Raw genomic sequence first — 12,057 nt, 5'->3', positions numbered from 1 at the left:
TGGTTAAGTGAAAAAGATTGGAGATGTGATTGTAAAAGGATGAACACTTTTAAGATGACATTAAGCCATATTTAGTGTTGCAGCTCAGGTAGAAAATTGCTATAGTTTAAGGAAAGGTCCTAAGTAGGGAACTGACCCCAACAAGGTCTGCTTATCCCGTGGAAATGTGTTGCTTTAGTTGAGGAATTGTTGTGGGGTTAGGGTTAGTGTCTACATATCCTATGAAGCACATGGGATTTGGCCAGATCCTGACCAGGTATCATTACATTGAGGAAAATGTGCATTATTTTGTCTTCAAGATCAAAATAATGTCTAAGAAAATGTATTTCCTTCACAAAAGCATTGGCTACACTGTCAGTAAGGAGAGAGGAGGGGCCGGTAGTGGAAGCAGAGGAGGTGTTGGGGACTCTACTCACACATTTTGTTAGGATATAGATGCCTCCTCTAATATCTTACATTACATAACAAATAAAGTTGCTGTGAATAAACCATTTTGATTAACACACTTGCTACAAGTTAGCACACAAAGAAGGAGCCACATGTGTTCATTTTCAAGTTAATGTCATTGTGACCTTTGAATAATCCAGTGAGTTTATGAATTGACTTTAGCTCGACTATCCACTCCTGTGTCTTAAAGTGGACCTATCATGCTATATTTTAATTATATAGTGTAGGACCATACCTATATAAGGCATATTTATTTTTTTTCAAAATACCAAACAGATCATGCATTTTAGCCATGCCTCATTTTGCTCAATTTGACATTTTTTTGCTCTGTTTTTGCAAGGGTAGATTCAGTGATAACAGCACCATCTACAGGCCTGGCATATGTACTACAGCGTCTCCAGCGCTTTCGAACGGCAATGGCCGTGGCTGTCTCCTCCTGATTGGTGGAGTTGGCCCAATAGCCGTAGCGCCACTGTCCTGACGTCAGGACAGTGTTCAAATCTGGATCAGTTTTTATCAGATCCGTTGCAGCCCCTTTTTTAGAGATTTGGGTATGGAGGAAAATAGAGAGGGTTGTGTTTTCTGACACTTGGTGAGTTCCCTGGAACACCGGGGACACATATTCATGTATAAAAGACGTACAAAAGTGCATTTTGCATGATGGGTCCCCTTTAAGGAATTTAGGAGCTGCTGAGCTTCCTGATTTGTCAGGAAAATATGTAGTTTGAACTTAATAATTCAAAGCTAAGTGTTTTTTATTTATAAAGTGTAACAAGTACTGTGGATGTTTAACTTAACAAATTGTATGTACCATGATAATTTTATGGCGTCATATCCGTCTACAGGAGCTGACAACATCAAGAAATATTGGAGTCGTTACTACCAAGGATCACAGGGCGTAGTCTTCGTATTGGACAGTGCTTCATCGGATGAGGAGCTCGAGGCAGCACGGAACGAGCTCCACTCGGCCCTGCAGCACCCGCAGCTCTGCACACTGCCCTTCCTCATCCTCGCCAACCACCAGGACAAGCCTGCAGCGAGGACGACCAACCAGGTAACCTTATTCCATTTAATTTCGCAAATGTGTCCCTGGCGAAGGGCCAGGTGCTTATCTTGTCAGTACCTGCTACCACTGTTGAAGTAGGTTGTCATGCTAAAGAGGGAAGCTTTGAGGCTTGGTTTGCCCAACAGATTTATGAAGCAGCAGACTAGAATTTGGAGTCTAGAAGCTTCTGTTGTCGCACGAGCAAACTTGGAAGCAGTTTGGGAAGTTCACAAAGATGGCCTGTTGGTTTTCCTTGATTGGGGATATTACTGGACAGTGTGGAAGGAACACTTGAGCAACTTCCGAACACGACACACATGCCTCTTTCTGGAAAGGGCAAAATTGTAGGACTAATAACCTTTATGTTTTTCACAGAGGTTACACATAACCAGAAAGCTCCCAAGGGAAAGGAACCAGGAGTAGAAAAGAGCTTTTCTGAGATGTACCCTGGTCATCTTCCTGTACACTGGTCATCTTCCTGTACTACAAAGGAGACATTAGGCGCGTTCACACCGGAGTACTTTTCCGACAATAGTTAATCAGAACTCAGATATATTTGCGTTCACACCAAAAAGCCCCAGGAACTAAATTAGTTCATCAGAACCATTTTTACCCCCTTTTCAGTCCCTGCTAGAGAGCAGGGACTTTCGTGGGAGAAAAAGGTTCCTATGTCTGATTGGCTGGAAGGAATGCAAACCACGCCCCGTAAAACTCCCAAAACATTTTGTGAAGCCGCCATTTTATTATCCTCGCATTAGCATTATTAGCATTAGCATTCGCCCAGCGCAGAAATGCAGAGAGACTAACTTATGGCAACACAAAAGAAAACATGGGAGCGGTGGAGATGCGGAGGTGTCGACGTTCTGGCGATTTACTCGAAAGGCTTCAGTAGAAGCTGCTGGGAGTCCCAGCAGCTTCTACTCAAGCCAGTCCCCAACTCCGGGGACTTCCGGCCGGGGACTTCGGGTGGCAGTATCCGCCGTGAAGTTGTTTGTGGCCTGCCAGTAAACCCAAAGCAGAAGAAGAAGAAGTGACGTCAGCGGCTTCATTTGCCTAATCCACCCCCAGGAACTCATTGCGGTGTGAACGCGATCTGCTTTAGTTCATCAGAACTAAAAGAGTTCTCATGAACTATTGTGGGAAAAGAACTTGGTGTGAACGCCCCTTTTGAATGGCTGAAATGTAGTTCTGTATGTAGTGACTGAAAGGATAAGGTTATAGATACAAGTGGCAGAAATGCATTTACCTTCTAGGGTGTCTTTGACCACAGTCAAGAACAATAAAATAAATGTAAACATTCAAAATGATCTTTCGGGATCCAGCATAGCTCTAATTTCAGTAAATTCATCTTATTTAAATTTCCACTCCAGTTTTAGCCGTCTTTTTTGACTGTGACATTCTAATCCTCTCTCTAATCCAAAATAAAGTTGATATGTTTTCAATGCAGTACCCAGGAATCAGATGTAGTATTTCCTTTTGTTCAAGTGACCATCTGCAAAGGTGAGTTCCTGTAGAGAGGGTCATCTTCGTTTCTTGGTCTAGACCTCCAGTGTTGCTGTTCTAGACGTTCTGTACCAGATTCTGTTGTGACCCAAACTAAATGCAATTGAGGGAAACCTCCCCTCTAGTCTGTTTTACCTATCAGTATGGATTGGTTGCACTCAAGCAGTAGCGGCTATAGTCACGCTTAAAGTGTGACGTAGCCAATTAATCCAGTCTGTGAGCGGCCCACACTCGCCCTGCGGCCTTAGCGTGATGTGTCCTCTGCCATGTTTGACCCATCATTGCATCAGTCTCTCCAAGTATTGAATTTCTGAACTGTTTGCAAACAATGGTGACACATGAGATTGGCTCATGTCGCCTAAAGGCCTTTTGTCAGCCGATTGGGAGGGTCATTTCTGTTCGTAATGAATGACTTACATAATGTGAGTTGATGAAGTTGGCAGAGTTTAGTGATGTCAGTACTGAGGCAATTGTTTAATACTGTCTACTTCTATTATTATTATTCATACATCCTGTTTAGAGACAAGCTAACAGGTCATGTTCTTGCAGATGAATGTCATCTGTTGCCATCAGGGCGTAGATATGCTCTACCTGCTCTTAAGACAAATCGCTTTTCAAAATCATTCATCCCCTCTGCACTCAAACTTTTAAATTCTTGAAAGGCTTTTAACTTGATTATTCATTTATTTATTTATTTATTTATTATTGTGACGCTATGAACTATTTATCGTGTAAATTGGAATGATCCACATCTCTGCTGCCGGGTGTATCTGTGTGCTTTCTTCCTGTATGTTCCTGCCTGTGTATATGACCTAAGCTGCTCATAACCAATTGCCCCTTGCGGGATTAATAAAGTTGATTGAAAAGCTGTTGCTTATAATCAACTGTCATTAGTGTCAGAAATATTTAATTATTTTGTTTATTTTGATAATTTGATTGACAGTCAATAGTATACTTTTACAGGAGTCTAGACCACAGAACTGGTTGCACTGAACTCAGTTGTTGGTACAAAAGAGATACTCTTATGTGGAGTGGTTTACTAAGTTGGTGTAAATTCTTTGTAATTTGTGTGTTTTAATTGACATGGTCATAATGAGTGCCTTTTGAGTCATGGCTGTGTCACTGAAGGAGTTTAGTGTTCACTGACTCATAAGTAATCTCTGCTGAGATTAAACAACATTGTTTCCTCTATACAATACTGTATGTCAAGCTCATGAACGTAGTAATAACCTGTGCTTGTTGTCATTAAAAACAGTCTGGCTTCAGGTAATATCATGTGTCACAATTTTAAGAAATAAAATGTAAAAATGTACGAAATAGTAAGACCACTCAACCACTGGAGAGTGCAAGAGGGCAAACCCTCTATATGTTAACCAAACATTTGCTCAGCATCCACAGGGGTCTCTTCCTGGAGTTTATTTTCAGTTCTCCCAAGGTTCCCAAGTGTTCACTTCAACTTCACTTTAGAGCAGCTTTCATCTCTTTTATGGGACTTTACATCTTGGAAAGATATAGTATTATAAAAATAAAATAAGCTTAACATTAAAGATCACTCAGTCCCCTCTAGGTACTTATTAATGCAAAGTGCTGCTGAAACATAGAATGACTCTGTTTAGCCTAAAGTGGTTTTGTATGTTTCCATGGAGTGGCGATTGTACATTTACATTTCTGTGCCAGTTTCCCAATATAGCACCCTGTGAATTCTTTAAGGTTTTTTTTGTTTAATAGCAGATAGTAAAAAAGCAGGTCAAAGCTTTTGTTTTCCATCATTTCTCCAGCATGATCTCCCAAATGGCAATACTACCTTCAATCTATTTCATTATTATGCTTTTAATTATGTTTAATTAGTTTGTTGTACATTTATGACTATGTTGCCACAAACTGCTGATAGTAGCCTTCACTTACATCATAACTGAACCAGCTTCTTAATTGTAAATATAAGGATGTGCTGTTAATGATAGTTATCAAGCCAGATCTACCAACTTGTAAGGTACATTGTTCTTAAGGCCCCTAACTGTTGTAAGGTTTGTTTTAGGAAGTTAGGGAATATTTATGTCTTCATATAACTTATTGATGACGCTTGTCAAAATGCTCCACTGTAGAGCAGAGTTGCTTAATATTAAATGAAAGTGACACTAAAAGTACCAATAGCCCTGGCCTTTGTGATCCAGTGTAAGTGCAGTGTGTCTTCTCAGCTGAGGATAAAAGCACAATTAAAGAAATGCCACTTCCCATTTCCAAGAGTGTATCATCCTCTGGGTTGTTAGAAGCATGGCATCAGACCTCAGAGTGAACTCGAAAAAGTGTCAGATTATGAACACGGTGTCCAGCTGCACTTCCGAACACAGTAATCTCGCACAGTAACACTCATTTATTTAGGCTATGTGCGCTTGAACTGTGAATTACCTCTGATTTTTTGGCATAGCTGCTTTAGCTGATTTTCCTTAGGGGTCAGGAATAGTGTATTTTGAATGAGCATAAATGACATGATGCATATTAAATTAAAAAAACTTAAAAATGAGAATGAAGCATCACCATGAACCCTTCAGTTTCAGCTTGTCCTAGCTTGCATGAAAATAGCAGAAAAGTGGCTCAGGCCTTAGGCATGTATTTCTTTTGCAGGACCGACAAACCTCAAATGCACATGTTTCCTTTAAAGGTCTCATGTACAACACCATATATTTCCAGTACGTTATCTTTTCATTATTTATTAGAATTTCCATTAGTAAAAAAAAGTTCCAGCAAGGGTCAGTGCACATTGCTCTGGGCCAGTGGAGCTACTTTGCAGAAACTTTTGCCTCAGAGAAGCTTTACACTCATTAGGTCATCACAAGGTTAGGACAGGAACAGCACACATTTTGTACATTTGGGAAAAGGTATGTATTTTTAAAGCAAAGTTTGAACAGAGAAGAATGGTAAATTGAAGTAATATAAAATAATTTTAACAATGTTACATTTAGAAGTTGAAACAATCCTCTCTTTATAATCTTGGCCTTTCATATTCTGCATGTATAAGTAAGAAATCTGAAGGTAAATTGTTACAAAATATATCAACATACGGGAAAAGCAGGTAATTTAAAAAAGCACATTTTCTTTCCTGAATTAAGGTTGTAATCCTGTTTAAGATTACTGTAATCGGTAACGAAATAAATAATTTTTTAGCTAGTCGTAGCCTTTAATCCGCTGTAACAATTTGCTCCGGAAACATCAGTCTGGTTACATCGCAAGTAATCCCTTTGAAATGTTAAACGATTTTAGAATGTCAAGCTATGATTATTAGACGGGTCACTTTAAATTAAAACAAGAAGTCGTATCTAAGATTTTGTATATAGGATATGGGATGCATGGAACTGGTTTCACTGGGTCCCTCTCACATCCAGAACTGTTTTTGTTTTGTTGCAGTATATGTGAACACAGTTCAATTCAAACAGGTGTCCTGAGATTGAATTTGACCTGCCCTTAAATGTGACCACATGCTGAAATATATATTTATAATAATGATACCAGCAAAAAACGACAAAGAAAACCTCTACCAAAAAAATAAAAATCAAACATAGCTCTCAGGCGCTGTAATATTTAATATATGTATGGCATTGAAAGCAAAGTGTATTTAAATGTTGTTGTTAAGGGCTTAATCTAATTAACAAAGTGGATAATTGAGTTATAAAGATCATTCTTAAAAATATATAAATTAAACAGGATTGTTCTGTGGCAAAATATATTCATTTGTACTCTTTTTTACAAAGATGGTTTTGATATTTCAGTCTTCTCTGAATCCTCAAGTGCAGCTGCCAGTGACATGCTTTGAAGCTTTCTTCAGCAAATGTTGTTAAACGTCTAATATGCTATTTAAAAGGATGCTGTTATAACAGTATATAACAGTGGAGATTCCCTTGGACAGTTATTATAGTGTATAATGTTACATGGATAGAAGTCAGTGCCAGTGTGTCTGTATGTGATCTAGATAGCAAAACTAGTTTAAGCCCACAGATGAATACAATTATGAACTCTTGCTGTTTTATTGGAACATGTATTGCATTTTCCAAAGTCTTATATCAGACCCCCAGCCTTTCTGAACTTGGCAAACCTCAAAGGACGGCAGCTGCTTTGCAGGTTCTTGTCTCTTGAGAAAGTTTGACAAGCACCACCCATGAAAAAGCCCAAATTGAGTTGGTCTGAACTCTATTGGCAGCTCTGCTGGCGATGACACTGTACACAGATGACGTCTCCGTGTTGACCTCCTTCTCACAGCAACCAGTCTGTTGACAGAACAAGGTGGCCCATTTCCTAAACACACACACATACTTGCATTAGCTTGTGCAGTTTTCTGGGGCACTCCTTGTTTACGGTGTCATGTTAGTGACTTAGGGTGTTTCTGGCACTGCTAGAGCGAGGGGTGAGAGGAGGTGGCGGTGGAGTCTTACAGCTCAGCGGGCCTGTTAAGGCCTCACTGGGGCCCTCTGTGCTGGGCCAAGTGTTTTTCAGGAGCAGGGTGGGTCTGGAGGAGGTAGGAGGAAATGTGGGACAAAATTCCTTGTTGACATCAATCTCCTGCCGTTGGGGGGCCCAAGGAAGCTGGGGAGGAGTGGAGGGGAGGTCACCCTGTTGATATAACACCTCAACAAAGCAGGTCTGTTTGGATGGATGGGCCTAATGGACTGCGTCCACGAGGGGCTCTTGTTTTAGAAAATGCTGTCAATGTTAGAAGGTGGACGCATGGGGTCTTTTTGACTCTATTGGCATTTGTGTTATCTGAGGAAGAGGTAGAAGACAGAATGAAACTGATGAAGGGTGCAAAAAAACAATGGAGCCCTGGAGTCACTGACGGAGAGGGTGAGAAATAAAAGGGGGAGAGCAGGGGTTGAACTCACTTTAGTGAAAACAGGGCAACAGTACAGAAAATATGGAGACAATGAAAAAAAGCAGAGCAAAAATAAGTTGGGGGGGGGGGCTGTTATATCTAACCTTGAGAAGCGTGATGACGACTCCCCTCCGACAGTTCCATCGACGAGTTCTCCTGCGTCTTGGCCGTGTGTCGCACTGGAAATCACCGCAAAGACTTCAGCCGAGCACGTACGAACTGCGCATGCGTGAGTGGCAATAACTCTCCTTACCAGCAGGCGGCGGTAGTGTGTATTCGTCATTCAAAATAGGCAACAACCGGAAGACAGAGAAGAAGAACAGACTGATATAAACAAACAAATAGCGTGTGCGTTCCATTTTCACTCTCGTCCATCGAAAACATGTTTTAGAATATAAAAATACATGAATGATGAAATGAGCACATAAAGTGCAGACATACTATAAAATCACAGTTAATAGACCTGCATCTGATGATCACAGTGTTCTGGCGGGTGTGTCGTTTATTGAGTCAGCAATGTAATAATGGCCACTTGTTGCTAAATTTACGATGAGATGAAAAACCGGACTTGACCAAACAAATCACGGAGCTCTCAGCAGAGGACAGCCGGGGACGCGCCCGCCGATATCAGAGATGTCCCTGCTATGTGTGGGAGGTAAGAGAGGACATTTAAGGGCTATGTTTGATGTCTTTAAGTATCACCTGCTGGTGTTTAGCTGCTGTCCTGTGCCTTAAATCGTTTGTTTACGTCCCTCACTTCCGTTTCGCTTCTCATTTGCTAGCTGAACAGCTGATCAGAGTGGTTTCTTGGCCCGATAGCTTGTGTCCGACACCCGGCCGATTCAACATGTTGAATCGGCCGGGTGTCGACCGTGAAAGGCCAAATAAGGCGTGTCACGGCCGAGGGTTCGGGACACACCAAATTGGGACTTTGGGCGACAAGGAACCCGTTGTCGCCAAACAACGCAAGACGGCCGATATCGGCCTGGTGTGTAGGGGCCTTAAGACTGAACATGAAAAGCATCCCCGGATACTGTCTCTTTCTTCTTTCTCTTTCACACTATCAATCACACACACACACACACACACACACACACACACACACACACACACACACACACACACACACACACACACACACACACTCTAAAACCCAAGTCAATCCGATCCCGAACAGTCGTGTTATGCTTGAGTCCATTGTGAGGACAACAGAGCCTGGAAAGAATTGAAGCACATCTGTTTCCACTGTACCAAAGCTAAATCTGATGTTGCTTATGCATTGTGACAAAGTTACACCGCACAGAACAAGCAGCCACTCAATGCGTCTCACACTACTGGGAAGTTTTCTGCCCCACACCAGCACAAATGATAAAGTGAATTACTTGTTCATTGTTAAGTTGTATTTTTAAACATTGTCCCATCTCTCATCTAAAATGTCCATTAAATCAAGACACAGAATGGAAACCAGGATAGATTTTCACCTCCTCACCAACCAGAATGCAAAAGATCATTAATCATCAATTTGCCATGTTTTGATAGAGGCAGACAGGCAAACACACTCATACGCGGGCACATTGACGCATTGTTTGTCTCATATTTGTCATGTTTTTTGCCTTCAGCTTATCCTAGAAAGAATATTTTTCCTTATAAATGGAATATTTTCTCTCTGCTGCTGTTGACCGCTGCTGTCACATTCCCAGGTCAAGCCGACAACATCTCAATACCAACATAAACAAACGTAAGTCGTGGGAAAGTCTCTGAGGTTGACTTTTACTGTAACTAGTCAGGTTTCATTACATGTGTGTTAAACAGTAATAATTATAATGCAATCAATTTCTTTATAAAATGACACTTTGATAACGGTTAATAGAGTTTAAATCTACGGTCACCAGGTGTTGTGGCCATTACATTCACAAAAAGTGTCTGCATCTATATTCTACGTTGTAACACTTACATAGTGTGTATGTCTGAATGTGTCAGAGGGACACACTGGCACACACTGAGGAGGGGGTGATAGACAGTGAAAGAAAGCATTACACACATCCTGAAATGCCATCTGATGAGTGGTGAAGTGAGACTTTGCATCTGCAGTGCATAGAAGAAGTCACTGTTGGCCAGTCACCTTGGATTTAACCCTTCATTTACATGTTTGTTTCTTAAAGGTGGGGTAGGTAAGTTTGAGAAACCGGCTCGAGATACACTTTGTGTTATATTCCATGGAATGCTCTTAACATCCCGATAGCAATGAATATCTTAAGTGCTTTGACAAAAAATCCATAAAAAAATGTCATCTGTGGAAGCCGTAATACTGTAAAAAGCACGACCAATCATTTGAGCCGGCCCGGCTAAAATAACTGGATGGCCTACCTGCCTGTCAGCCTTCCATCTGTGCACAAACTTATCTCGTGCCCTCATTGGTCATGTGCGCGTTCGTGTGTGTTGGAGGAGGGGCTCTATAAGGAAGTGGCAGATTTTCTCCGGTTGTGTATTTTCAGATTCTAGCGATCTCCAGCCGGTTTCTCAAACTTACCTACCCCACCTTTAATGTCATTTGTACTCATTCTGGATCGTGGTGCACATCCCTTCCTCGGTTTGTCTCTACTCTGCACTGACATTCTTATTAACATTTTTATATTTTTTTCAATCAATCAATCCTTTAAAGTCTGTACAGGGATTCTAGCTATTAAAGGAGAAAACGATCAATATGTTCCAATGATTAAGTACTAGAAACTGGAGTCCATGGCCTCTCTTATGCTCACTCTCTGTTCCTTTTTATTCATTAATTTCCCTAACCATGCTTTCATTTACACGCATATCCTTTCAGAACATTGTGGGGAAATACTGACTATATTATAACAGTAACTTGACTCTGAGAAGAACTATCAAATATATCTTTGTCTTTGTTGGTACAGCTCCTCTACTTCACAACTGTATGTAATGGATGCAGTCAATGCGTTCAAACCTTGTGTCATACATTGATCTCTTTTCAAGTCCTCCTTTCTCTCTTTCCACATGTTTGAACTCCCTATAAGTATTCTAGCTTTTACATCTAAAAATCCCGAAACTCCTCCAGAATGTGGAAACGTATAATTCATTGGAAGGCGTGTTTTTTCTGGAGGGAACAACCTCACCAGCCCCACAGCTGAGTGGGTTTCTCCACAGCCAGTTTCTGTTCTCCTGTGGTCCGCAGGAATGTGGCTCACACAATGATGGAAAACCCACAACCAACAAAGTGTTTTTCCCATGCAAGAGGTCTAACTCGACCTATGCATGTTGCCTCTTCTGGATGCAGAGAGCAATACAGAGTACAACATGAGAAATAAAACAGATCACTGTGACTTGTGTGATTGCACGTTTTTGACAAGTCCTATAATGTAGGTTCAAGGTTCTTTATTGTCAAACTGACATAGCTACAGAGTAATTATGTTGTTGAAAATCTTATGTCACAGGCTTCTCCAACAATGCAACATAATAACAATACAGATAGCAAGAGCAATACAAAAAGAAAAATAGTTATAAAAAAAAGTGAGCATGTGGAATAGTGCAGATAATATAATGAATAGACCTATTGTGTGATTGGTTGTGCTTTTGGATGTCTCATTTTTTATTTAGCTTTTGTATCTGAGCTTCTCTAGTGAATTTAAGTTGTGATTAAAATATCATTAAATAGGTTCAGTTATTTTATTGTTGTCCCCTATCCTTAGACTAAAGTCATTTTGTAATTTAGTTCACACATATATTTACTCTTACAGATGTACAGATTCACACCCATTCAATGCAGATGTTTTAATCAATGATTGATGGAACTGTCAGTGACAGGTGAGGCAACCGCCAGAGATTAAGTGGCTGGTTGGGTCATGGTGAAGGGAAGTAGTTAGCCAGTCTTTTTGTCTCTATTATCAGGCTTCCTGAAATAAAGTGGGAGGAGAGGGGGTATGGGGGCTGGGCCTGGCTCTCTGTTTGATCATTGATCTCCATGACCCCATTTGAAGGGTCTTAATCTTTCGGTTGACCTCTCCAAGGATTTTTTTTGAGGAAGGGTGAAAGGGGTGGATGATGACTGGGAACTGCTGTGGGGAAAGTGACGGGGGTGTTTTTCCACTTGAGTGGAGATACAGGGGTGTAATGAGGCTGGAAGCTGTGTCGATATACTACGTGACTGTGTGCACATGCACAAGTCTTTGCAAACTCTGTACAAGCG

General features: G+C 40.9%; 1 protein-coding gene across 2 annotated transcripts in view; it reads left to right on the top strand.

The window, feature by feature from the left end:
- arl15a (ADP-ribosylation factor-like 15a) overlaps positions 1–12,057 on the top strand; it is a 109,139-nt gene that overhangs the window by 59,545 nt on the left and 37,537 nt on the right. For both annotated transcript variants that reach the window (XM_034117813.1, XM_034117812.1), the window contains exon 4: positions 1,293–1,501. In XM_034117813.1, coding sequence (XP_033973704.1) covers positions 1,293–1,501 — 209 coding nt within the window. The remainder of the gene's footprint in view (positions 1–1,292; positions 1,502–12,057) is intronic.

The sequence above is a fragment of the Trematomus bernacchii genome, unplaced genomic scaffold, assembly GCF_902827165.1.
Source record: "Trematomus bernacchii unplaced genomic scaffold, fTreBer1.1, whole genome shotgun sequence".
Taxonomy (NCBI): Eukaryota; Metazoa; Chordata; class Actinopteri; order Perciformes; family Nototheniidae; genus Trematomus; species Trematomus bernacchii.
The sequence above is the reverse complement of the archived record's forward strand: the minus strand, read 5'-3'. Positions and strand labels throughout refer to the sequence as shown.